General features: G+C 64.1%; 1 protein-coding gene across 2 annotated transcripts in view; it reads right to left on the bottom strand.

Moving 5' to 3' along the window:
* Nucleotides 1-235: 235 nt before the first annotated feature.
* SDK2 (sidekick cell adhesion molecule 2) overlaps nt 236-25,634 on the bottom strand; it is a 46,001-nt gene continuing 20,602 nt past the window's right edge. The window contains exons 3-45 of one of the 2 annotated variants that reach the window (XM_039716465.1): nt 19,146-19,252; nt 17,762-17,909; nt 16,987-17,120; nt 15,971-16,082; nt 15,566-15,756; nt 15,106-15,189; nt 14,843-15,037; nt 14,431-14,547; nt 14,167-14,334; nt 13,919-14,021; nt 13,533-13,709; nt 13,317-13,453; nt 13,003-13,150; nt 12,794-12,934; nt 12,530-12,711; nt 12,203-12,318; nt 11,381-11,576; nt 11,162-11,260; nt 10,689-10,880; nt 10,477-10,598; nt 10,290-10,399; nt 10,005-10,155; nt 9,673-9,910; nt 9,481-9,596; nt 8,988-9,177; nt 8,670-8,768; nt 8,221-8,415; nt 7,943-8,144; nt 7,697-7,800; nt 7,523-7,593; nt 7,294-7,414; nt 6,661-6,717; nt 6,354-6,455; nt 6,145-6,260; nt 4,955-5,141; nt 4,466-4,603; nt 4,238-4,399; nt 4,003-4,128; nt 3,609-3,773; nt 3,209-3,349; nt 2,540-2,678; nt 2,147-2,273; nt 236-611 (exon numbers count right to left, since the gene is read on the bottom strand). In XM_039716465.1, coding sequence (XP_039572399.1) covers nt 255-611; nt 2,147-2,273; nt 2,540-2,678; nt 3,209-3,349; nt 3,609-3,773; nt 4,003-4,128; nt 4,238-4,399; nt 4,466-4,603; nt 4,955-5,141; nt 6,145-6,260; nt 6,354-6,455; nt 6,661-6,717; nt 7,294-7,414; nt 7,523-7,593; nt 7,697-7,800; nt 7,943-8,144; nt 8,221-8,415; nt 8,670-8,768; nt 8,988-9,177; nt 9,481-9,596; nt 9,673-9,910; nt 10,005-10,155; nt 10,290-10,399; nt 10,477-10,598; nt 10,689-10,880; nt 11,162-11,260; nt 11,381-11,576; nt 12,203-12,318; nt 12,530-12,711; nt 12,794-12,934; nt 13,003-13,150; nt 13,317-13,453; nt 13,533-13,709; nt 13,919-14,021; nt 14,167-14,334; nt 14,431-14,547; nt 14,843-15,037; nt 15,106-15,189; nt 15,566-15,756; nt 15,971-16,082; nt 16,987-17,120; nt 17,762-17,909; nt 19,146-19,252 — 6,283 coding nt within the window. In that variant the 3' untranslated portion in view covers nt 236-254. Of the gene's footprint in view, nt 612-2,146; nt 2,274-2,539; nt 2,679-3,208; nt 3,350-3,608; nt 3,774-4,002; nt 4,129-4,237; nt 4,400-4,465; nt 4,604-4,954; nt 5,142-6,144; nt 6,261-6,353; nt 6,456-6,660; nt 6,718-7,293; nt 7,415-7,522; nt 7,594-7,696; nt 7,801-7,942; nt 8,145-8,220; nt 8,416-8,669; nt 8,769-8,987; nt 9,178-9,480; nt 9,597-9,672; nt 9,911-10,004; nt 10,156-10,289; nt 10,400-10,476; nt 10,599-10,688; nt 10,881-11,161; nt 11,261-11,380; nt 11,577-12,202; nt 12,319-12,529; nt 12,712-12,793; nt 12,935-13,002; nt 13,151-13,316; nt 13,454-13,532; nt 13,710-13,918; nt 14,022-14,166; nt 14,335-14,430; nt 14,548-14,709; nt 14,784-14,842; nt 15,038-15,105; nt 15,190-15,565; nt 15,757-15,970; nt 16,083-16,986; nt 17,121-17,761; nt 17,910-19,145; nt 19,253-25,634 lie in introns of those variants that run through there. The other variant, XM_039716466.1, reaches the window with a different exon arrangement.

A 25,634-nucleotide genomic window follows, 5' to 3' on the forward strand; every position in this document is an offset into this window, starting at 1 on the left:
CACCGTGCCACAGAGGCTGTGGCTTTTTTCCGGACCTGGGTGTGCTCCCCAGCCCCAGGGACGGCGCTTGGCACCCAGCAGGAAAGCCCTGGAGCCTGGGGCTGCTCCTCCTCTTCTCCCCTCGCTGCTTTTTCCTTTTCTCTTAATTTCTTGGGGCTTTTCTTTAATTTCTTTTTTTTTTCTTTTTTCCTAATTTCTTCTCCTGTTTTGTTGGTTTGGGTTTGGTTTTTTTTTTTTTTTCTTCTGTTTAAATATCAAACGAAGGAGGAAAAGCCAGCGATGGGGGCTCTGGAGCCGGGGGCCAGGCTGCTGGGCGGGCGGTACAGGGTCCCGGGCTGGCTGCTGGGGGCGTTGCCGGGGGTCTGGGGGGTGGGAGTCCTGCTGGCTTTGGGGCGGAACAGGCTGCCCTGCTGCGTGGAGGTGCTGTTGGAGAGGGGGGTGTGGTCGGGCTCGCCCGAGTCGCTCTCGGTGTAGCTGTAGGCCTGCGCCCGGGAGATGCCCTTCTGCTGCCGCCGCCAGGAGTTGTAGTAGGTGGGGTCGCTGATGTAGTGGTTGACAAAGGAATGCGCCTTCTGGTGCCCGGGGTCCACCTCGTACTCGCTGTCACTGCCCTGAAAAACAGGATGGGGAAAGGTGGTGAGGTGGGGACAGCTCCCAGCAGCCCCAAAATTCAGTGGGGTCGGGCTCTGCTGCCTGCAGTGGGAGCAGAGAACGGCCCCATGAGAGGGAATGGTTCCAATTTAAGTAAAAGGCATTCAGGCTGCAGGCAGAAGAGCAGGACCAGCCTGTGCCCTGTCCTGGGGGCACAAGGTGTGGCACTGCCGGGCTCTGAGCCCGGGCTGTCCCCCAGCCCTGCCCCACTCTGCCTGTCACAGGCCCTGCAGGGGCACGCGCCACCTCAGTCCAGCCTAAGAGCTCCAATTTCCTAAATCCTGATTTCTGAAACCTTAAATCCCATGGAATCCTGATTTCCAAGATCTCCTTGCAAAGATGCCTTTAGTTGCCATCCAAACAGAGTGAACCCAGCTGTGCCAGGGGAGTTCAGGCTACCAGGAGGAATTTCCACATGGAAAAGGTGGCCTGGCACTGGCAGGGGCTGCCCAGGGAGGTTTGGAGTGCCCAAGGAGGGGCTGGATGTGGCACTCAGAGCTCTGGGCTGGGGACAAGGTGGGGATGGGGCACAGCTTGGGCTCAGTGATCTCAGAGCTCTTTTCCAGCCTGAATACTCCTGTGATTTCCAGTGCTTTCCTGGTGCTTTCCCAGCGCTCTTTTGGGAACGCTGGCGAACACATCCCAAAGTATTTAAAGGCTGGGACGGCTGCAGCATCACTGGGGGGTTTCTGCCTCTTGCTAAAACAAAATAAAGCCTCATACAAAAGGTTCCTGCGCTTGCCGAGGCCGCGATGCCCCGGGGCTGGCGGGGAGGGTGTTTTTGGGCTCTGCCGGTAATTGGATTCAGCTTCTCCGGCGGCGCACAAAGGGCCCATTGAGGGCGGTGGGAACTGCCCCGCGCCAGCGCCAGCTCCCGCAGCTCTTCACAGCTCCTCAAAAGCCACTCGAGCCCCGCTCGGGCCGCAGCGAGAGGAGCCGGCATCTGCCAAGGAAACAGCCGGCGCGGGCAGAGGCGGGGGGGCACCCTGGGCACGGTCCCCTCCTGCTCGGGGACAGCCCTGGGGACCCACAGGACCTCTCCCTGGGTGTCAGCCTCAGCATCCATCCTGGGGGTGACTGTCCCGTGGCCTCCCGGGGCTCCACGCTCCTGCCCGGCCACAGCTGCCCGCGGCCCCGGGACAAGACAAAGGTGGCATTTTGTGGAGTTGGCAGAGCCGCGGACGTTGCCACCAGCGACCGGGCAGCGGGACAGCCCCCAGCCCCGCTGACCTGCCGTGCCCTGTCCCCAGCAGCCCTGGGAGCCCCCCGCAGTGCCACATCCCGCACACGGGCCGGGGCTGTGCCAGCGTCCCCCGGCGCTGTGGCACCGAGGCACGGGGACGCTGCTGCCCGCAGAGCAGGAGGGGAGGGAGCAGCAGCGCAGCTCCCAAGGGCCTCGGGGCGGGCACAGGAACGCTCAGGATGCTCAGGGAGGGCTCCCAGCACCTTCCACCCCGCCCCGGGTCCCTGTTCCCTGTGCGGCCCCGGGGCTCACCTGGGAGTCGGAGACCTCGGAGGGTTTCTCGGTCAGGCTGCTGCTCTCGGCGGGGATCAGGTCGTTGTACTTGGTCACGTCCTCGTCCGAGTAGTGCAGGCTGCCGGGGCTGGGCCGGGGTGGGGACCTCGGGGACACGCAGGGGGGTGGTCAGTGTGTGTGCCCTCCACTTGGGGACAACCCCAGGGATCCATAGGGTCGGCTCAGGGACACCCCTCAGCCGTGCCAACCCCCTCCCAGGAACCCAAATCCACTGTCAGGACTTTTGGGGGGACACTGAGCAGATCAGGGTCACCCCCCCGGGGATCCCAGCCCTCCCCACGCCGTGACAGAGCAGGGATGGACAAAGCTGCTCCCCCTGCCCGGGGAGGGGGCTGTGGCGGGGGTCCCTACCGGGTGTAGATGCCGTTCTTCCTGCAGAAGGAATTCTTGACGGAGAGGCGGCGGTTGTTGAGCTCCAGAGCGGGGAAGCTGCCCTCATCCAGGCTCACCATCTCCCCGTGGCTCAGGGCGGCCGCCTTGGAGCTGTTCCCTGGGGGATGGGATGCTCAGCCTCCCCCAGCCCCTCCGCAGGCAGCACAGCACCGTGAGGGGGGCTGGGGATGGCCCTGGGGGGTTGTGCTGGTTCTGGTGTCACCAGGGCCTGGGGACAGCCAGGAGGGGCCAGCCCTGCCCTGCCCCAGTGCCCCCAGCTCCCCACTCCGAGCTGTTTGCTTAACGAGGAGCTCTGGATTTTCCCCACAATTTGAGCCCTTGACAGAGCTAAGAAAACAGAGCTGTGTTTGGCTAATCCCAGTGACCTCTGCGAGCCCCCAGGCTGCCCTGCCTCCGCAGCTGTCTGGGGGACAAGCCCTTCATTCCATCCCGAGCTCCCAGTGCTCCCTGGGGAGCCACAGCACCGTTATGGGGTGGCACTGGGGCTCTGCAGGCGTTGGTCCCAAGGCGGGCAGGAGGGGAGGCTCCCACCCCTCCACACAGACCCCAAAGGCAGGGAGAGACCCCCAGGAGGCTCCCACGGGAGCAGGAGGGTCCTGTCACCACCCACCACACTCCCTCGCTCACCTGAGTCCGACTTCTTGGAGTACTTCTTGCTCTGCCCGCGGATGATGAGCACGAAAACGAGGAGGAGGATGAAGATGAGCCCCACCAGGGCAATGACCACCAGGAACCACCACTCCTCATAGAACGGGTTGGTTTTCTGGGCTGGGGCACAGCAGGGAGGGTCAGAGGGGGACAGGGACAGGGGGACAGCCCTCTGCAGAGCACAGGGTCGCTTGGGGAGCTTTGTGAGGCCTGGATCCACGGAAAGGGAGAGGGCTGCAGGGGGTTTGGAAAGGGGGTGCTGGCAGTGGCACCGGGGCTCTGAAGGAGCCAGGGGTGGGGTTCAGTGATGGCCACGAGAACAGAGCAGCAGCAGGACCCTCCCTGTGGCACAGGGGGGCAGAATGCCCTGGGAACCCACCTGACACGGAGGGGGAAGGGGTGCTGGGGGTCCCGTAGCCGTAGTCGTTCACGGCAATGACGCGGAAGTCGTAGCTGACCCCTGGCTTGAGGATGTCCATGCTGAAGGTGTAGGAGGTCACCTCCTTGGGGATGTCTTTGATGAGGATGTCCCAGAGCCCCTCATCTGGAAGAGACAACGGGGCTGGGATTTTAGGGCTGGCTCTGCAGGACACCCAGGGCAAGGGGTGCTGTCCCTCCCTCCTGGCCCTGCAGGCGCTGCCCTCACCATCAGCACTTTCCTCATGGACACTCCCCAAACACTGGGTCCTGTCGCCCAACCCACTCAGCACTCCCTGCCTCAGTTTCCCCCCTCCTGACCCGAGGTGGGGACAGAGCAGAGGCAGCAGTGGTACCTGAGGGCCGGGCCTCGATGACGTATCTGGTGATGGGCCCCTGGCCGGGGTCCCCACTGGACCAGTGGATGGTGATGGCCGAGCCATAGCGGGAGATGAAGGGCTCTCCAGGGGGGCCGGGGGCACCTGGGGACCAGAGCACAGCTGGGGGCAGGGGTACAAACTGGCCCAGAGCCGGGCCAGCCCCCACCCCATCTCCTGCCCCACCCTGTGTGTCCCCACGTGTCCCCCGTACCTTCCCCGGGCCCCGTGGTGATGTTGGCCTCCACGTCCGGCCCGTAGGCGAAGGTTTTGGCCCGGATTCGGAAGCGGTACGTGACGCCCTCGGCCAGGTCCTTGACCTTCATCCACAGCGGGCTGCTCCCCTTCACGTCCACCGTGACGATCTTGCTCACGCCTGCGGGGACAGAGGCTGAGCCGCGTGCCCCCGAGCCCTGCCCGCCGCCCCCGGCCGCGGCCTCACCATCCACGGGCGTGCAGGGCTCGTAGACCAGCCTGTAGCCCTCGAGGACGCCGTTGGGCAGCGCTGGGGGCTCCCAGGACACGTTCACCGACGTGGTGGTCAGCTCGCTGAAGCGGATGGAGCCGGGAGCGCTGGGGGCTGCCAGGGGACAGGGTGACAGGGCCAGCTCAGCGCTCCAGGGGACACCCCCAGCACCAGCCAGCCCCTCTCCCTGCCTCCCTGATGCTGATTGATCAACTCACACCTCCCGGGCCCCATCCCTGCTGCAGCAAAGATTCCACTTTGAAAGGGAACGAGTCTCCTTGTGTCCCCCCAAAACCTTCATCCTCCTCAAACATTCACCTCCGTGTGCCCCCACCCCACAAACCCGCTGGGGTGAGCCCAGGGATGTTCTGCTCGGGACTGCAGCATGAATCCCTGGAGCTGGACCATGGAGACACCTCCCAGGGAGCCCAGGGGGCACTGAGGGAGCCGTGCCACGGGCCCCACCTGCCTGCTGTGTCCGTGCCTTCACGGGGGCACTGCGGGGCCCGTCCCCCGCGGCGTTGAAGGCGGCCACGCTGACCCAGTAGGAGGTGTAGCCCGTCAGGTTCTTCAGCTTCACGCCGCCCTCGGGCAGGAAAAGGGTCTTGACCCTCGCGCTCTGGTTCGGCCGCTGCTCCTCCCAGAAGTGGATCTGCGGGAGGGGCCGTGGGGAGCTGGCTGAGGCGCGGGTCCGACCCAGCTCACCTCCCTGAGCCCTCCAATGTCCCTGCCCGGGCTCCCGAGTCCCTGTCCCAGCCTGGTGGCTCCAAGTGCGCCCAAAGGAACGGAAGAGCCTCTCCGCCAGGAGGGCTCCGGGCTGTGCTGGGCGTCAGGCACGGCTGGCGTCACCAGGGCGTGCTGAGGTCACCTTCGAGCCGTGCCTATTCCCATGGGATGAGGGCAAGCAGGGGGAATCACAATGGACGGGGACCAGGAGGTGTCTGGAGCATGGGCTGGGTACCGCGGCTGCATCCTAATGCACCCCACCTGCACCCGGGCTGCATCCCGACACATCCTGGCACATCCCAGCTGCATCCCAACACACCCCAGCTCTATCCCGACACATCCCAGCTCCATCCTGATACATCCCGGCTCCATCCCGGCACATCCCAGCTCCGTCCCGACACATCCCAGCTCTATCCCGACACATCCCGGCTCCATCCCGACACATCCCAGCTGCATCCCGGCACATCCCAGCTCCATCCCAACATATCCTGACTCTATCCCGACACATCCCAGCTCCATCCTGATACATCTCAGATCCATCCCGGCACATCCCAGCTCCATCCCGGCACATCCTGATACATCTCAACTCCATCCCGGCACATCCCAGCTCCATCCCGACACATCCTGACACATCTCAACTCCATCCCGACACATCCCAGCTCCATCCAAACACATCCCTGCTCTATCCCGGTGCGTCCTGGCTGCATCCTGATACATCCCGGCTCCATCCCGACCCATCCCGGTGGCATTCCAGGGCCGACGGCGCCATCTGCTGCCCCGCCGCCGCTCGGCACCGGGAAGGGACACCCGGCATCTCCTCGGGGCCACAGCATCCTCCCAGAACCCCTTCCCCGAAATCACGCACAGCACCCCCAGTGCCACCCACCCCGTGCCCCCCCGGGTGCCAGCCCGCAGGGGACAGGAGGTACCTTGTAGCCCTGTATGTCGCCGTTCTGGCTCTCGACAGGGGGTGGCTCCCAGGTGACATCCAGCTGCGTGGCCGTGGCCGCCTGCACAGCCACGTTCTGGGGCGCTCCGGTGGGCACTGTGCCGAGGGAGGGCACGGTGTCACTGCACTGATGCGGGCATGCGGGGTCCCAGGACAGCCCCCAAGAGAGGCAGCCCTGGCAGGACTCACCCGCTTCCCCCACGAACACCTCCTGGGGGGGGCTGGGGGGACCCTCGCCCACGGCATTGTAGACGCTCATCCGGATCTCATAGCGCCGGTGCTTGCTCAGGTCTGGGGGACAAAGCACGAGTGGGACCCTGCCCAGGACGGGGCAGCCCCGCTACCCCCGGGGGACCTGGCAGAGCCCACCTTGTTGGGAAGAAGGGGGTGTCCCCAAGGGGAAGAGGGGTTCCAGCTGGCCCTGCAGTGCAGGGACACACAGGGGTGGCGGGGGGGACACACAGAGGGAGGTGGGGGACACGGGGTGGTGACTTACTGTCCAGCTCGTACTGGGTGAGGGACACCTCGCTGAGGTTGTGCACGGCATAGACGGCTGGGCAGGAGAGCAGGGGGGGTTAGTGCAGGGCAGGGGGGGCTCCTGCCTCTGAGCCCCCACCCCCACACAGCCCCCACCCCACCGCAGGCCAGGGCTCCCCTGAAAGGGCCCTGGCACCCCCAGGTGCCAACAGGGCTGTCACAGCACTGAGGAGCCTTCCCATTCCCAGCCCCATCCCCTGAGTGCCACCAGCCAGGTCTGCACACTGGGGTCACCGCAGAGGACAGGGCCAGGCCCTGCCTTGGGCTCTGCCCTTGTCACTCGTGTCCCTGCTGCCACCAGAGTGGTTGTGGCCCTGTTGCCTGTGGAGGCTGAGGACAGCAGCAGGATGTCACACAGTGTTAGGTGCAGACACCCCTGTGAGGTCCAGATTTGTGGACGCAGCAGGACAGAGCCAGTGACAACACAAAAGGACATTAGAGACCACAGGCCTGGTGGCACAGGGAAACAGGTGACAGCTCCAGGGGGCAGGGCACAGCCTGACCCTGGTACACGGGAGATGCTGTGGCTGCTGCACTGCTCAGATCCCCCCAGCCACCCCTGGGTCACCCCAGCCTGTCCCGGGGCACTCACGGGTGAGCTCGGCCCAGCTGGCGCCGCGCAGGGCGAAGCCCCGCAGGCTGTCGTGCTGCAGCTCCCGGTACCGCAGCCGGAACCCCAGCAGGATCCCGTTGATCTTGTCCTCAGCCGGGGGCTGTGGGGCACGGAGGGAAGGCACTGAGAGGCTGCTCTGGCCCAGGGCTCCCTGGCACCCTGGTGTGCCTCAGTGTCCCCTCCCCGGGCAGCGCAGAGGGGACGGTACCTGCCAGCGGATGAGCACCGACGTGGTGGTGAGGGGGGTGATGGAGAGGATGGTGGGAGCCTCCTCGGGGGCTGTGGGGGAGAAGAGGCTGGTGAGGCTCCGGAGATGCCCAGGGCAATGAGGAGCTCCCCTGGGCACGGGGTGCCCGCTGTCCCTGCCCCGGGAGGTGCTGACCCGCCTGCAGGGTGGTGAGGGACTCCGACTCCTCGCTGTACTCGCTGTCCCCGATGTCGTTCGTGGCCTTCACACGGAACTTGTAGGAGGTGAAGGGTTTCAGCCTGCAGGGAGCAGAGCGGGATGGGGCAGCCAGTGGGTCACCCCCCAGCCACCGCTCCCCAGCCTCGTACCAGCGCTTCTCACGAGATGGGGAAACTGAGGCACAGGGAAACATCACCACCCACCGCGTCCCCAGCCCCTCACCTGTCCACCACGAAGGCGGTGGCGTTGTGGCTGACGGGGGCGGAGTGCAGAGCCCAGGGGCCGTCGGGCAGCTCGCGGCTCTGCACGGTGTAGTAGCGCACGGGGGAGAGGCCGTCGCTGCCCGGCTCCCAGGAGAGCAGCACGCTCCGCGCCCGCACCTCCTCCTGCTGCGCCAGCGGCTTCCCGGGGGGCTGCGGCCGGGCTGGGGGAGGCGAGGGGCTGGGAGCGCTGCGGGGGCACCGCCGGGCCCCGCCGCCGGCCGCGCCCCCCATCCTTACCTCTCTTCTCGGTGGTGACCACCAGGGCTTCGGCCGGCTCGCCCCAGCCCTTGCGGGTCTGCGCGGTGACACGGAACAGGTAGGTGGCCTCGGGCTGCAGGCCGGTGGCCGTGAACTGCCGGGCGCTGGCCTCCAGCACCTCCACGGCGGCCGCGGGCACGGCCGAGGTGTTCAGGCGGTGGCTGACCTGGTAGGCTGCGGGGAGGGAGCGCGGTGGTGGCGCTGGGGAGGGGACACCAGCCTGGGCCCCTCCCCGTGCCCCCCTCCATCCCAGCCTGTTCACGGGGGAGCTCACACCCAGCCCGGCACCGACATCCGAGCAGGGAGCTTCACCCCTGAGGGCTCCCAGGGGCCCAGAGCTGGTCTGTGACAATCCCTGCTCCCACAGGACCTCTGCACCCCTCTGCAGAGCATCCCAGTGCGGCTCACCCCGGCTGCTCCCCACCTACCCAGGATGACGCCGTTGGGGGCTGCCGGCGGCTGCCAGATGAGCCGCACCAAGGTGGTCCTCACTTCAGGAAAGAGGAGCCCCACGGGGGGCCCGGGCACTGCGGGGGGAGAGATTGGAGTCACTGGGGAGTGGGGAAAAGATTCCATCCCCTGGGAGCCCTGGGCAGGGGGACAGGGGTCGCCCCAGAGAACAGGGATAGGACAGGATTAATCACCTAGGGACAGGACAGGATTAATAACCCAGGGATAGGACGGGATTAATCACCCAAGGAAAGGATGGGATTAATCAGCCAGCCCACCCAGGTGCTGTCACCCACCATCATCCAGCGTCCTCTCGAGGACAGCAGGCCGGCTGGGGACACCATCGCCCATCCTGGTGAAGGCCAGCACCCGGATCTCGTACAGGGTGTACTTGGCCAGCCCGGTGAGCTGGGCACTGCGGGAGGCATTGCCCTCTGCCAGCCAGAACCGGGCACGTGCCTCCGAGCCCTTCTCCTTGTACAGCACCTGCAACACAGCCCGTGTGTGACACAGCCCGTGTGAGACAGCCTGTGTGAGACAGCCCGTGTGTGACACAGCCCGTGTGACACGGCCAGTGTGAGACACGGCCAGTGTGTGACACAGCCCGTGTGAGACAGCCTGTGTGTGACACAGCCCATGTGACATGGCCAGGGTGAGACACGGCCCGGGTGAGACACAGCTGGGCCACCAGCTGCTGGGGATGGCACAGCCGGGGCCCCCACAGCCTGCAGGGTGATTGCCCCAGGGAAGGCTGTGCTGCCCAGGGGCAGGGCACGGGCAGGAGCTCACCTTGTAGCCCAGGATGAGCCCGTTGCAGTCAGCCTCGGGAATGTCGCTCCATCGGACCAGGAGGCTGCTGGAGGAGGTGGCCACTGCTGACACATTGCTGGGGCCGGAGGAGGGGACTGGAGGGGGCCAACAGAGAGGGTCAGTGGCCGGGCTGGCCGAGCTGGGTGCCCAGTGCCCGGTGGGCAGCGGTACCTGACTCCCGGGTGCGTCCCAGCACCGGGGGGCTCCAGGGCCCGGAGCCGATGGCGTTGAAGGCCTGGACCTGCACGCGGTACTCGGTCCACTCCTGCAGGTCCTCGATGGTGAACTCCCGCTCCACGCGGTCTCGGATCACCTGGAGCGCCGGCTGCCCCCGCCCGTCCGCCCGCGCGTACCGGATCCTGTACCCCACCGAGTCGGGGCTCCCGTTGTACTCCTGCTCCAGGAGGGGCTGCCAGGGACACGCACTGTCACTCCTGGTGTCCCACAGCCCCCCCGCTGCATCCCCCTGCAGCCGTGCAGGCACATCACCCTGACCCCCTCACCATCCAGCGCAGCCACAGGCTGGTCTCGCTGGCTGTCCTCAGGGTGACGTTGGCAGGGGCCACGTCCGGGGGGGCCTGCAGGGTCTGGATCCTGCGGGAGGGCAGGCTGGGGGGGCTGGTGCCCACGATGTTCACCTGCCTCATGCGGAAACTGAGAGAGGAGAGGAGAGGGGGGTCACGGCATGGGCCAAGAGGGCTCCAGTCCCCTGGGGAGGACAATGAGGGGGGGGGGCGGTCACAGTGGGGGACCCAGGGATGGCACCGGGGTACCAGCCTGGCACTCACCTGTAGTAGGTGTAGGGCTTCAGGTTGGGCACCTCCATGGAGCGGGTGTCGGGCTCGTTGGCCAGCTGGTGCACGAGCCCCCACTGGCCAGCCTCGCCGTTCTGGCCCACCTGTGGGATGGCAGTGGGGTCAGGGGCGTGAGCTGTCCCCAAACACCCCCTGACACCCTTCCCGAGCCACCCTGTACCTGTGCCTCCACCTGCCAGCGGGAGATGGAGGTTTTGCCATCGTAACCCGGGCGAAACTGGATGGTGACGGAGCGGGGGCCGATGTTGGAGATGCCCAGGTTGGTGGGGGCACCGGGGAGCTCTGTGGGGACAGGGCAGGGTGGGTGGCACCGGCCGCTTGCCCCCAGCACCCCGCACAGCCCTGCCGCACCCCCAGCACCACGGTGCTCACCTGGGGGGACCCCTGAGGAGATGGTGGAGGAGGAGACCTGTCCCTGTCCCTTGGAGGTCATGGCGGCCACCTCGATGGTGTAGGTGGTGAGGGCGGTGAGGCCGGTGACGCGGTACTCCAGGGTGACGTTGGGCAGGTAGTGTGTCACCCGCGTGTTGGTGCGGTTGTACTCCTCCCACGAGATGCGGTACCCTGGAATGCACCCCTGCAGTGTCACCCCTGCAGTGTCACCCCACGGGCTGCGTGGGGACAGGGGTGGGACAGGGCCGGTGGGAGATGCTGCGGGGTGGGAAGAGGACAGGACAAAGGGGAGATGCTGTGGGGGAGGAAAAGGACGTGTGAGTGTGACAGCGGGGTGGCGGTGGGACACAGGGGACAATGCTGCAGAGTGGGAATGGGACAGGAAAGGGGGAGGTGCTGTGGGGTGGGAAAGGGACCGATGACGGAGCCAGTTCCTGCTGCTGCTCCCTTACCCGTCAGGATTCCGTTCTTCTCCAGCGGCTCCTGCCAGCTGACCTTCAGGGACGTATCCAGGATGTCACTGAAGCTCAGGTGCCCCACGGGGCCAGGCACTGCCCAAAACCACCCAGACTCAGCACCCAAACGCAGGATCCCTCAGCACCCCCGGGGCTCCCCTGGGACGCAGCCGGGGCGGGCAGGGCGCATCCCGGGGGCTGGCATCCTGCCCGTACCGTCCTCGTGGGTGCGCACCAGCTGCGGGGCGCTGCGCGGGCCGTCCCCGGGCGTGGTGAAGCACAGCACCGAGGTGAAGTACTCGGCGAACTTGCGCAGCCCCGGCACGAAGCCCACGTGCACGCTGTCCTGGAAGTTGGGCCGCACCGTCACCACCGTGGCCTCGTCCTCGTGCTCCGGCTCCCAGGCGATGAGCTGCGGGGGAAAGGAGCCGCCGTGAAGGTTCCCAGTGCCACGGACGCCATCTCAGGCCTCCTCTTATTAATTAGGCCTTGATTAACGATCAATTAACGGTGCGGGGAGCACCCGGTGCCTGTGCCAGAGCTGTTTACGGAGCTGTGATTAACTCCATCGATAACGGGATCCCCCCTCGCCCGCATCCAGGAGGGATGGCTGGGCATTTAATTGGTATTGTGCAAGATAGCCTCTAGCAACTTAATTAAACACTAATTAGGCCCTAAAAATACTAATCAAAAATACTAAGTGGCGTTTAATAAGAATGTTAAATATCCTACTCATGCTGGTTATCTCATTCAGTGGCAATTAAATTCCCGAACTTCTTTTGAGTGGATTAAAACACAAGTTTAATGTTTTAATTCAATTTCATTAACGTAAATTTGAATTAATTGCAATTTGGAATTAATTACAGAGCATGGGAGACTCCGAGCCCATGCAAGTGTTAAATAACAGTAAATATTATTTTAACAGTCAGGAGAGAGCCAATTAAAATCCCGGATTTTGACGAGGAGGAGCCAAGACAGTTTGTGAAGGCTGACCAAGTCTTCCCCACAGGCTGTGCTGGTTTTGGGAATCACCCTCACCTTGTAGCCCTGGTTGATGCCGTTGATGAACTGGGGGCTGGGGGGGTTCCAGGTGAAGCGGATGGTGGTGGAGTTGGTGGCCTCGGCCTGCACATTCCCTGGAGGCACCGTGGGCACTGCCAGGATGAAGGGACAGCTCACAGGGACAGCTCCACGAGGTCCCCTCCATCAGCTGGGTGCCAGCCCCGGGTCATCCTGCCCAGCACATCCCAGTCCCCCGGGACCTGCACACCCACCCTCCTGCCCCCCGTCCCACCACCCCAATGGCACCTCTTGCTGTTGGGGTGCCCACCAAGCCCCTGCCCACCCCCGATCGTCCCTGCCTACCTCCCTGCAGGGTCCACTCTGTCACCTTCATGCTGTAGACGCCCAGGCCAGCGCTGTTGTAGGCAGCCACCTCGATCTCGTAGTTGGTCCAGATGATGAGGTCCTCCAGGAGGAGGTTGTTGACCTCGGCGTTGGTGATGTTCTTGAACTGGTACCCCACGGGCAGCCCGGCCAGGCAGTACCTGGGCACCAGGAGCCATCAGAGCTGCCACTGTCCCCACCAGCGCCAGGTTTGGACCCCTGGGAACCCCCACGGGCACCTACCGGATGATGTAGCCCTTGAGGACCCCGTTCTGGTGGCTCTCGGGGGGCGGCTGCCACTGGATCATGATGGACTGGTTGGTGCGGCCGCTGGCGATGACGTTCTGGGGGGGCGCAGAGGGCGGCTCCTCGGGCAGGGACACCCTGCAGGGACAGGGCAGGGTGAGCAGCCGGGGTCACCAGCCCCCCCAGGACCCCCGGCCGGGACCCACCTCTCCGTGTCCTTGCTGAACTGTCCCCTGCCCACGTCATTCACAGCGCACAGGCGGAACTGGTAGGAGCGGGCGGGCACCAAGCCCCGCACTGTCACCGATGTCACCTCGGGGTCCACGCTGGCCAGCAGCACGGTCCAGGGCGCGTCTGGGGGAAGAGGGGACAGCAGGGTGGGGACCTGGCCTGCAGAGCACTGGGGTCCCTGCCTGGCTGACCAGTCCCAGGCTCGCCAAGCAGCGTCCCCTGCAGCAGGGTGACGCTGGGGACTTGTCCCAGTGCCAGCGGTGCCAGGGGGGTGGCAGCAGCCCCTTACTGTTCTCGGACACCTCCACGACGTAGCGGAGCAGGGGGCTGTTGCCGTCGAAGGGCTTGGCCCAGGTGAGGTTGATGGCCCGTTTCTCCTGCGGGCTCAGGGCGGCCACGGGGCTCTCGGGGGCGTGGGGGAGCTGCCTGGACAGGGGGGTCAGGGAGGGATGGAGGGAGGGGCACAGCCCCACGCGGGGTGCTGGCAGGATGAGGGGGGGCTCACCGGACACGGAGGTGGGCGCTGCGCGAGTCGTTGCCCCCGGCCGAGATCACCTTGCAGGTGTAGGTGCCGATGTCACCCGACCAGGTCTGGGAGATGTGCAGGGTGCCCACCTCGTCCAGGCGCACCCGGGGGCCGCTCTCGGGGCCCAGCGGTGCCCCGTCCTTCTCCCAGACGTACCTGGGCCAGGGGAGCCAGGTGTGCTGGTGCCCCGCAGCCCCCAGCGAGCAGAGGGGACCGGGGCTCGCTGTCACAGGGCACCAGGTGGCACTGCAGGACCACCAGCACAGGGCGGAGGAAGGGACCCCCATCTCCCTCCCCAGGACAGCAGTGACAGCAGCAAGGTGGGCAGCGCGGGGGTGCCGGGACTCCCCAAGCCTCTCACTCACCTGATGTCCACGCTGGGGTCGTGGGTGACCCCGCAGCTCATGACAGCCTTGGTGCCCTTGATGACACTCTGGTCCTGCGGCGGGTCTGTGATACGTGTCCTTGCTGTGGGGGGACACAATGACCCACCAGCACTGCGGGGGTGGCACCGGCAGGGACAGCCCCCGTTTGCACCCACAAAACCCAGCGCCCATCCCCGGAGAGCTCTGGGCAGGGTCCCCCCCTTCCCTGGCCGCCGTGAACCCCTTACCCCAGACCACCAGGTCTGCAGAGGCCTCGTCCACGCCGCGGGAGTTGGTGGCCAGGCAGGTGTAGGTGCCAGCGTCGGGCAGGTGCGCGGGGCTCACCAGCAGGCTGCCCGACTCCAGCAGGGTGAAGCGCGGCAGCTGCACGGAGCCGCTGGCCAGGATCCGCTCCCCTGGGGACACGGCAGGGCCCCGTCACTGCCACGGCCACCGCCGAGGTGGCAGCGAGCCCCAGGGCAGCGAGGACGGGCTCGCCCCCGGCCCTTTACCTTTCTGCCAGGTGATGGCCGGGCGTGGCGCCCCGGAGGTCTCGCAGTTGAGGATGACAGCCATGCCGTCGATCACCGTGCTGTCCTGGGGACCCCGCGTGATGTTGGGGGCGATGCCTGCGGGGCACAGAGGTGCACAGCCCACCCTGAATTCCCTCCCTGTGCCCAGCTCGGACCTGACCCAGAAGAGTTTCCTGGGCTCCCTGTGGGACCCATCCAGGGGCACATCCCACCCACCACCCAGACAGGGCACCCCCAGGGCAAGGGGGTGGCACCTACTGGTCACGGCCAGGTACGTGGTGGTCTGCACCTCGCCAGCCGCGTTGCGGGCGAAGCACTGGAACATTCCGGTGTCGTCGGGACGCCCACCACCCAGACAGGGCACCCCCGGGGCAAGGGGGGTGGCACCTACTGGTCACTGCCAGGTACGTGGTGGTCTGCACCTCGCCGGCCGCGTTGCGGGCGAAGCACTGGAACATTCCGGTGTCGTCGGGGAGCAGCCCGCTGATCTGCAGGCTGCCGTCCTCCAGCAGCTGGAAGCGGGACAGCTTCTCCAGCTGCAGGAGGGCGGCATCCTTGTACCAGGCCATCTCGGGAGGGGGGACACCTGCACGGGTACAGCCACGTCAGGCACGGCCTGGCGGCGGCGCACGGAGGGCGCCGGGGGCAGCTCACCCTTGGCTTGGCAGGGGATGGCCACCACCTTCTCCATCTCGGCCGTGATGTGTCTCTGCGGCTCCCTGACGAACTGCGGGGGCTCTGCCGAGGGAGCCAGGGAATAGGAACGGGGGCAGAGCCTCTCCCCTTGGGCTGAGCAGTGTCCCTCCTGTCACCTCCCAGCCCTGCCCCGGGGCTGAGCCCACCTCGGCTCATGGCGTGTGTGGTCTGGGCTGCTCGTGGGCAGGAGCTCACCCAGCAGGGACAGGGAGGTGCCAGTGGACAGGAGATAACTCAGCATGGGCAGGAGCTCACCCAGCATGGGCAGGAGCTCACCCAGCATGGACAAGGAGGTGCCCACGGGCAGGAGATAACTCAGCATGGGCAGGAGCTCACCCAGCATGGGCACAGGGAGGTGCCCACGGGCAGGAGATAACCCAGCACAGACACGGGGAGGTGCCAATGGACAGGAGCTCACCCAGCACGGACAGGAAGGCGCCGGCAGTGACGGCGGGGACGCTGCTGCTGCGCAGCACAGCCTCGCACTCGTAGAAGCCGCTGTCGCTCAGGGAGGGGTGCAGGATGGTCAGCCGGCGGCTGTAGTCGCTGATCCCGCTGGACACGGGCACCCCGTCCTTCTTCCAGATGATGTGCAGCTTGATCAGGGGCCTGGGGGGCCAGGGTGTGTCAGGAGCCAGCTCCAGCTTCCCTGGAGGATCCCACCGCCCTCCATCCCGCAGGACTCAGGTGGAAGGGACCTCCTTCCATCCCACAGGTTCCAGGAGTGGGGTGGAAAGGGGTTCAGGAGCACCTAGCCCCTAAATCTCCCTTGGGCAATGCCAACAGGGAGATTCCCCATCCTCATCCCCACCCCACGGCTCACCTGGCGTTGGCCACACATTCCATGGTCACCTCCGAGGTCCCGGCCACCACGCTGGTGTTCTTGGGTGGGACAATGATGGTGGGTGCGATGGGATCAGCCGGGCCACCCACGTCTGGGGAGAGGGAGGCCAGAGGGACAGCCATGAGCACCCCCTGCCACCCTGGGGTGTCCCCAGAGAGGGCACCCAAATCCCCGGCTGCTTGGCTTGGAGGAGACAAAGGTGACAGGGACCTGGTGGCACCAGGGTGCCTTCCCAGCTGTCCCTGAGCTGTGTCCTCCCCTGGGAGCCCTGGCACGCCTGGGCAGGGCCACCAGGCTGGTGGCAGCAGGGAGGAGGGAGCAGGGAGTCCATAAAGCAAAATGATGGCAAGAATAAAAAACCCTCATGTAGGCGCTGTAAAACCGCAATGGGCTCGAAAGCTGCTGATAGAGCTGAATCCATAAACAGGGCCCCGGGATGTTTATGGAGCTCCGAGGGATGGGAAAACAGATTCATGGGGATGGGAGACAGGCAGACAGACAGACAGGGGTAACCTGTCCTAACCCTGTGCAGCAGCAGCAGGGGAGATGGGGAGAGCGTGACAGGACTGATGTCACTTCAGGGCACGTCCCATGGGATGGGCTGTCACCAAACAAATGGATTGTCACCAAACAAATGGGCTGGAGGACCCTTGGAATTCCTGTGGAGCCCAAAGGGACTGGGGGGACAAAGCCACAGGGGTGGCCCCCAGGCAGGGGCTGCTCCAGAGTGCCAGGAGCTGACAGGGGGACACGGGTGGTGGGGGGTGTCCATGGGGTGACACTGCAGCCCCCATTCCATCCCATGCCAGGATGCAGCTGGAGCAGGAGCTGTGACACACCAGCGCCTGCAGCACAGCCACGAGCTCCTAAATAAATTCTGAGGCAGCTGAACTGTTAAGTCAGCAGAAGCCGGAGCCTCCGAGGAGATTTACTGCAAATTAAATTTGGGGGCGAGGCAGGGGCTGGGGGGAGGGGGCAGAGCCCCCCACACTCACTGGCGACGCTCAGGGTGATGGGCTGGCTCGTCTTGTTGTCGCCGTTCTTGTCGTTCACCGCCTGCACGTAGTAACGCCCCGCATCCGGGGCCACCGTGGACAGGATGACCAGGGTGTTCTCCAGCGTGATGGCTCTGAGCAGAGCGTGGGCAGTGAACCCAGCGAGCTGGGACCCTCACTGCCCACCCTGCACCCACCTGGGACCCCCAGGGTCAGCCCAGGGTGGGGGGACCCAGCCCTGCCCCATTCTGCCCAAGCAGAGCCCATGGAATGGTGCAGATTCCGAGGATTTCTCCTTTTTATTTTTTTCATTTTTTACTTATTGGAACAATCTAATCTGCTGGAAACATAAAATGCTGTGGGGAATATGGTTTTTTTTACCATTAAATATGAGATAAAGGAGTTTTATCTCCTCAATCCCGCTTTGCAAATCGAAAGGAGACCAGTTCAATTCCTGCATAATGGGGGTTGCAAATTCAATTCCTGCCGGCTGTGGCTGCCGGGGCTCCGGCAGCACCGGGACCTGCCACAGCTCCGCGGGGACACCTGGCACACGTGTGTGTGCCGTGCTTGCTCTATCCCACCCTCTCCCCCGCCTTCCTCCCTCCTGCTTTCATTTTTTGTTAAGAAATCCCTTTCTCTGGTGACAAACAGAGCCATTAGTCACCGGGCCTGTCCCTGGGCTTCAGCAGGATGTTGGTTAAACATCCCTAGCGTGGGGACAAGGTGACACGCAGCCCCCGGGATGCTGGGGGGGGATGCTGGGGGTGCTCACACGCGGCTGCTGGGGGAGATTTTCCGTCCCTCGCGGAACCAGGTGACCTGGGGCTGCGGGAAGCTGGCGATGCGGGGCGCGCGGATGACGGCCGCCTCCCCGTGGGACACGCTCTGCTGCGTCTCGCTGTCCTCGAAGCTCCCCATGTCTGCAGAGGAGGGCAGGGAAGCGTGCCAGGGGCCGGGGGTGCGCCCGGGGAGGAGCACGGGGCCTGCCTGGCCAGCAGGACGGGGTTTGTGGGGTGGGCTCCCCGGGGGATGGAGCTGAGGGGCTGCTCCTGGCCCCTCCTCGGCTGGCTCAGGGAGGTGGGGGCGGCTCAGATGCTGCTCCTGGTGATCCATCCCTCCACCCACCACCCCCGTGCTGGCTCGGGGACCCCTGTCCTGTCTCCCACCACAGACAGGCTGTGGGTCACTCCTGGGGCTCCCCAGCTTCTCCCTGCTCCCCATGGCATGTCCCTGTGCCAGGAGCATCCCAGCGTGACCCTGACTCCAGGGACAAGGGGTGGCACAGCTGCCTCCATCCCCTGCCATCCCCAGCCTGGAGGCACACTGCAGCTGTGGGAGACTGAGGGAAGAGGGGGGCACGGAGGAGGGGGGTGGGACAGGGGATTTTTATTGACTTCCTTAATTGCTGTAATTAAAAACATGTAAAGAATCCTTTTTTAACGACTTTGCCATTATCATTAGTTGTTAGCACAGCTGCCTTATTAATTTCTCATTATCCTCCTGATTTGTCACTGCTCCTCAGGAGGTGTTTGAGGGGATGGGAGTGGGGATATCCCAGAGGCAAGGGGTGACACAGAGGGGCAGGTCCCTTTTGGGGACAGAGCCACCATCCCAGCCTCAGCACTGCCATCTCCTCCTTAAATCTCACCAGCATCACCCCAGGGATGCTCCAGACATCCCTGCTGGCATCGCCTCAGGGATGCTCTGATGTCCCTGCCAGTGTCACCCCAGGGACACTCTGGATGTCCCTGCCAGTGTCACCCCAGGGACACTCTGGATGTCCCTGCTAGTATCATCCCAGGGATGCTCCGATGTCCCTGCCAGCATCGCCCCAGGGACACTCTGGATGTCCCTGCTAGTATCATCCCAGGGATGCTCCGATGTCCCTGCCAGTGTCACCCCAGGGATGCTCCGATGTCCCTGCCACAACCACCCCAAGGATGCTCCGATGTCCCTGCCAGTGTCACCCCAGGGATGCTCTGATGTCCCTGCCACAACCACCCCAGGGACACTCTGGATGTCCCTGCCAGCGTCACCCCAGGGTTGCTGCAGGCTCTCACGTGCTGGCCACGAGTGGCACCAACACCGGAGCTGTCCCCCAGCGCCGGGAGCTGGGTGTCCCCGTGCGGTCCCCACGGGGCAGGACTGTCACTTACAGGCCACCTGCACCTCGGTCTGGCGCTGCAGCAGCGCTCCCATGCGGTTGCGGACGATGCAGCGGTAGAAGCCGGCGTGGGTGCGGTCCAGCGAGGTGATCATGTACCTGCGGGAGGGGAACAGCCGTGAGGGGACACCCGTGTCACTGTCACAGCCCCCAGATTTACTGCACGTGTGCCTCCCTTCCCCGAGGAGCTGCTGGGGGTGCGTGCAGGCTGGGGGACACCCCAGGGTCCCTCACTGCCACCCAGGGACTCGCGGCCACCCGCGCTGGCCGTGCTTCCACTGCGCACAAGCCGGTGACTGCCACGCTCCCGGCGCAGGGGACACTGTCACCTCCCGGTGACACCGCGGTGTGCTGGTGCCACCCAGCCTGCACCTGAGAGCCGCCAAGTCCGGTGAACCCCGGCCGACCCCTGATCATCCCCACGCCTGCTCTTATCAGCGGCCAGTGAGCAGATAAAGGAAATCACCCATCTCCACTCCACCGCCCCCAGCACCGCCGCGGTCCCCAGGCCGGACCCCGCGGCCACCAGGGCAGGCCCCAGCCCCCGAGCCCCGGTTCCATCCCCTGGAGCAGCCGGGGGAGCCTCCGGGGGCCGGGCAGGCGCTGCAGTGTCACTGTCCCCTACGGGGAGCGCTGCGAGATAACTCAGAGAGGGAATAAATAAAGCGAGCTCAGCCCCCCTTGCCCAAAATCTAATCTTGCGTTAAAACCCGCCGCGGGCTCTTTCGGCAGAGCTTTGTTTGCTCTTCGGAGAACCGAACGTAAATTAAACTTTCATAAGACCTGAGGAGCGCGTTCGCTGTGCCGGGAGCGCAGCGGGGCCCGCGCGGCAGAGGGTGACAGGGGACACAGGGCTGTCCCCCGGGACTGGCACCAAACCCGCGGTGCCACCCACCCACGCGGCGTGCCGGGGTCACCCGTCCCCGCGGGAGGAGGGAGGGTGCCCTTTGGGAACGAGTCCTTGAGTGTCACGGCTGATATTTAAAAACGCTCCCCAGAGGCTTTAAATAAGATATTTCAATGGCGCGGAGCTGTCAGGAAGGGCTGCAGACGCCAGGAGTAATGGGCCCGCTCTCCTTGCGGTGTCCTCGTTAATAAATCACACCGTGACTCCCGAGCAACCCACGGATGGATGGCTGGACGGACACACAGCAGCAGAGGGACACGTGTGTGCCCAAACAGCGCCGTGTCCTCGCTGCCGTGTCCCCTCCAGACCCTCACTCCCGACAAAGCAAAGCCACCAGCGCTGGCACAGCCCGAGGGACCCAAACCAGGTCACAGGGGCACCTTCAGCACAGCCCCGGCAGCACGGGGTCCCCACAGGCAGGGCACCTCCCTGGGCACAGCGAGCCGTGTCCCCAGCCCAGGACACCGCAGCAGATCCAATTAGGGGGCCTGGTCCCCACACACGGGAGCTGGAGGAGTTATTGAAGCAGCAGCACTCGCACACACACCTCAGCAGCTGAAAATAGCCCGGAGAAAGGAAATCAATTCCCGGCGCAGCCCAGCCCGCAGTCATCAACCAAACCAGCACAGACTTTGTTCTCTCCGCTCGCCTTCCACCGAGGCTTTTATCCAAGAGCGCTCGGATTCGATTTCCTTCCCCCGCCAAGCCTGGCTGGGAGGGGACGGGAATTGATTCCACCCCCAATGTCACCCTCCTGTCACCCCTCACGGGGGATGTGCCGCAGGCAGGAGGGGTGGGTGCCACCCCACCCCCCGTTTGTGCCACAGCTTCGTGGCCAGGAGTTCCAGGGCCATTGTCCCACGCGAGGAAGGAGCTCCTCCAGCCGGGACCGCTCCCGGTGCCCGGCCGGTGGCTTTGTCCATTTGTCCGGCCGCCCCCGCTCCACCGGGACCGAGGCGAAGCTGGCGCAGCTCCCGGCGCAGCCCGCGCTGCTGACTCCGCTGTTCCAGGGGTTTGTTTGGCTTCTCTGCGAGGACGGAGCTTGACAGGGCACGGTCCGTGGGGAGCAGCGAGCGCTGACCCCCTGCCCCGGCAGGAAGCGGCCGCGTCCCGCTCAGCCCCGGGGTCAGGGGGGCTCCGCGGGCAGAGCCCCGAGCCGGGGAGCGCCGGCTCTGCAGCGGCAGCTTTGGCACCGATCTGCCTGACAGATGGATGGCTGCGCGCTGGGAATGACAGCCTGTCCGTCCGTCCGTCCATCCATCCGTCCGTCCGTGCCTGGTCCCTCGGGCGGGCACAGCAGCGTGCCCGGCTCCTCGCCGTGCCACCCCCATCGCTCCGTGCCCCAGCCCCGGCTCGGCTGTTGTGGGGCTGCTGAGGAGCGTGGGGCTGACGCTGCCGAATTATTCTTAGATTGAGGGGGTGGAGAAGGGCCGGGAAAAGCAGCAGCCAAAGGATTTGATCCATCAAATTGAAAGCCAGAAGAGCGCAGAAATCTGTGAGGTTCTTGCAATGCCGCCCAGGAGCAGCAACAGCTGGATCGGATTTGGGATGGAAGCACACTGGCACAGTCCCCTTTGATTAATATCCTGCATAACGACTAATTAATTCTGGAGGGGACGCGTGTTTGAATAGTTACTGTGGGATAATGAAATGTCAAGTGAGCATTAAAACACACTTAGCAGAGGTTTAACGACTCGAAGCATCCGAGCAGTGTCCCGGCCCCTGCTCCGGGCCAGCGCTCGATGAGGCTGCGAGCCCCCCCTGGAGCTCCATCAGCCCCGCTTAACTGCGCTATTGGATCTCAATTAGCTCCCGACCGGAGCGGATTCTCTTTGGATCCACGTGGCCGCTGCCTCTCCTCCTGCCCGGAGTGTTTTCCCTCGGCCGTGGGAATTGGCAGCCCCGTAAATCGCTGCCTCAATTGGCCCTGCCAGAACAATGAGCCATTTAATAATTAATGCCCGTGTATTAATCAGCCTCCTTCCTGCAGAGCAGGGACGGAGCGAGCCTCGATCCGTGTTGCGGCATCCGGAGGGCTTTGGTGCATTGCTAAGCACGAGCTTGGCCACCTCCCAGCTCCGGTGGCATCTCCAGCTCCGGCAGCGCCCTGTCCCCTCCCCCGTGGCTCCTCTAGGATCCCAGCAGGGTCATTCCCTCTGCTGCCACCCCAGCACGTTCCTGCTGCCAGCCCCGACACTGCTGGGGTTCCCTGGCACCACTGCCAGTGCCCACAGCTCCTCGTGCCAACGTTCAAGTGTCCCCAAAGTTCCAAACAAGGCACAGAGACAGGCAGGAGCCTCCCGGCTCTTGTGCCAATGTTCAAGTGTCCCCAAAGTTCCAACAAGGCACAGAGACAGGCAGGAGCCTCCCTGGCACAAACATTCCCAGGAAAAACCACCCCCCCGTGCTGCCCACGCTCCTCACCAGCCCTCCTGGGGCTTTGCCACCTCTGGTGGTGCCAAAGGTGACACCAAAGGTGACACAGGCCAGGCTGGAGCCACAAGAACCAGGAAAGCCCTGCTGGGCTCCCACCCAGCCTGGATGCAACCCTTCCAATGTTCTTCATCTGCCGTTAATTAACTCGTTGCATGGTAATTAGCTGCCCAAGGCAGAGGGAAGGGCTTCACACCTGGGCTGGCAAATAGTTGGCCCCAGCAGAACAGGGCTCCCAGCAGGAATCTGGGGGTGATCCATCCTGTTTGCCCCAGGTCTGGGATTTTCAGAGGCTCCTGGCTCCATATTTTACATAATTTGGGATAAACTCTGGGCATCAAACATTCGGGATCCTCACCAGGCCACAAAGCACGTCAGAGTCCTGTGTGTGCAGCCAGTGGTGTCCCTGCACCCCGGGGGACACCCCAAAACAGCCCAGGGAGGAGCAGGGCTTGGAAGAGCCCCAAATCTGCCCCAGATCTCGATGAGCCCACACAGAAAGGCTCCTGGCAGGAGAAGGAGGAGGATCAGAGACACCACGTGCTGGAAAAGCCACCCCAGGGCTGGCATGGGATGGCACGGGGAGGCTCAGCTGTGCCAGCCCTGCTTGGCAGAGGGGAGCTGGGGCAAAGCCAGCCGGAGCTGGAGATGGAATTGCGCTGTTCCAAGCTCCAGCAAAGGGGATCTGGGCTCCAGAGAGGAGGCAGGGAATCCTTCAGCAGCTGCTGGACTCCTGCAGCAGCTGTGGAGGCCATGAGGAGAGGCAGGGGGCTGATTTAGGAGCCAGAAGATGCATCTCTACGGATGGGAGTCTGTCCAGAGGTAATCTATGTGTAAGGTAATTTCCGAAGGCAGCAGGACTCGCTGCAGCCCTTAATAGGACAATCTCGTGTGATAAATTACCAGCCCCAACTAATCTGCATGTTAAATTTCTTGTACGAGAAATAAATATCCTCAATTCACCAGAGGAGCGCTTTCCTTCCGAGGATTTCATTAAAGACATCAAGCTGCCTGATCTGCATGCTGTGATTCCTCACAGGAGAGAGAGATCCTCTGGAAAACCAGAGCTGGGCCTGGACAGCAGGGCCAGGGCACCCGAGCGTGGGGGCACCCAGCACAAATCAAGGGTGACTCTGATGTCGGTGAGGGAGAGAGGATGATGCATCTGACTCCAACTTATCAGAAGGCTAATTAATTACTTTATTATACTATACTAGATATATTTTATCTAAACTAGAAGTGTGCACTCACTCTGCACACCACTGCACCCATGTCCTGACTCTCCTGTGACTGTCTGGTTACAATCTGACACACACACACACACACACACACACACTTACACTTTCTTGGCCCTAATAGTCCAAGGAAATAAAACATAACAATTTTGGACAAAAATCTCCATATTGCATTCTACTTTGGTACAACACAGGCGCAGCAAGTGATAAGAATTGTGTTTTCTTTCTCTGATGTTCAGAGAGTGTGGATCTCAGAAATATCCCTGGGAAGAATTGTGCCTTGCTTTTGTCTATGAAGAGAATGTGGCACCCAGCCTGCTGTCACCTCATGGGCATCAGAGGGGTGTCCCCGTGGGGTTCCCAGCACGGGAGGCAGCAGGGATCCCGTGGGAAAATGGCCTCATGCACCCCATGCCAGCAGCAGGGAATGGAGGGAGCGAGGAGAGGGGAAGGCAGGTGGTCCCTGATCCCATCCCACCCACCAGGAACGCTCCTGGGATCACAGGTCCATGGGCACACACAGAGCCAGGCTGATCCCTGAGCCCCCACAGTCCCAGGGATGCTCCCGAGGAGGATGGCTCCACACACAGACACACACACAGACACAGACACACACACAGACACAGACACAGCCAGGCTGCTGCTCAGTCCCTCGGGGGTCCCTCATCCTGCTCCCTCCTCCTGAGGGAAGCCAGCTCTGCATGCTCCTGGCACCAAGCTGGGATGCTCCAGCCCCGGGGATGAGCCCGTGGTCGCACACAGCCCCCGGGGGTGGCTCCAGGGCAGGGATGGCTCCACAAGCACACAGCCCCGGGCTGCTCCCACTCCTTCTGGAGTCCCTCATGGCACCCAATCCCCTGGGATGCTCCTCGGGGAGGATGATGCTCCAGATGCTCAGAGAGCTCCCGCCGCGCTCTCAGGGATGCTCCCGAGGGATCAGCTCCTCGCACAGGCACCGCCGAGCCCTGCCCGGCTCGGGGACAGGGACAAGCCCGGCCCCTTGCCCACCTGGCCCTCGGAGAACGCCAGGAGCCGCTCCGGTGGCGGCGGAACCGCGGCGGGAAGGAAAGGGCGGTCGCCATGGAAACGCTGCCAAACGGGGAGAGCGGCTCCTTCCCTGGAAACGCGGCGGGAGCTCCTCCGAGCACCGCGAGCACCGAGCGGGGCGGCTCCGGGGCCGAGGGGACAGCGAGCCCCTGCCCACAGCCCCAAAAATGGGAAATGCACGAGTGCCACTGCAGGGGGAGGATGCCCTGCTCAGGAGAGCATCCGGGGAGCAGCGTGAGGATGATGAGAGTGGAATGCTTGGAGACACAGCCCTGGCTGGGAACCACGAGGTGAAGCCACCAAGCCTGGCTGGGAATCATGAGTGATGCCACCAAGGCCAGCCAGTCCCCGGGCACAGCCCCCACGGCACATTGTCCCCTCCAAAGCCCTCCTGGGCTCTGGGGAACGTCCTCCTGTCCCTGGACTGACGGACACACGGCAGCACCGAGCTGGGAGGGGCTGGTGCACCCCAAACCCGGAGCCAGCCCCGGCCAAGAACATCCCTGAGCCTCCCTGGCCATCAGCAGCAGTCCTCCCCTCTCCAAGGATTACTCTGTTTCTAAACTCGTTAACTTTTAATTACAACCTTCCCACTGCCTGAGCGGGCTGGCTCCGCGCCACCGACAGCTCTATTAAAATTCAATTTCTGCCCATCATAACTAATTTTGGTCCTTCTCCCTCTCACCAGCAGCCTCCAGTGCCAGGCACGACAGCCAAGCCCTCGTCTCCACACTCCAAATTCCCAAGGAGCCGCGGGCAGAGCCAAGGGAGGCTGGCAGGTTCCAGGGGAGCCCAGCAGGGATTTGGGATTTGCACGGTGCCTGCTCTGCTCCCTTGTTTGGGTTTGTTTGGGTTTTCC

Source organism: Passer montanus, unplaced genomic scaffold (genome assembly GCF_014805655.1).
Source record: "Passer montanus isolate IOZ18808 unplaced genomic scaffold, ASM1480565v1 scaffold35, whole genome shotgun sequence".
In the NCBI taxonomy this organism is placed as follows: Eukaryota; Metazoa; Chordata; class Aves; order Passeriformes; family Passeridae; genus Passer; species Passer montanus.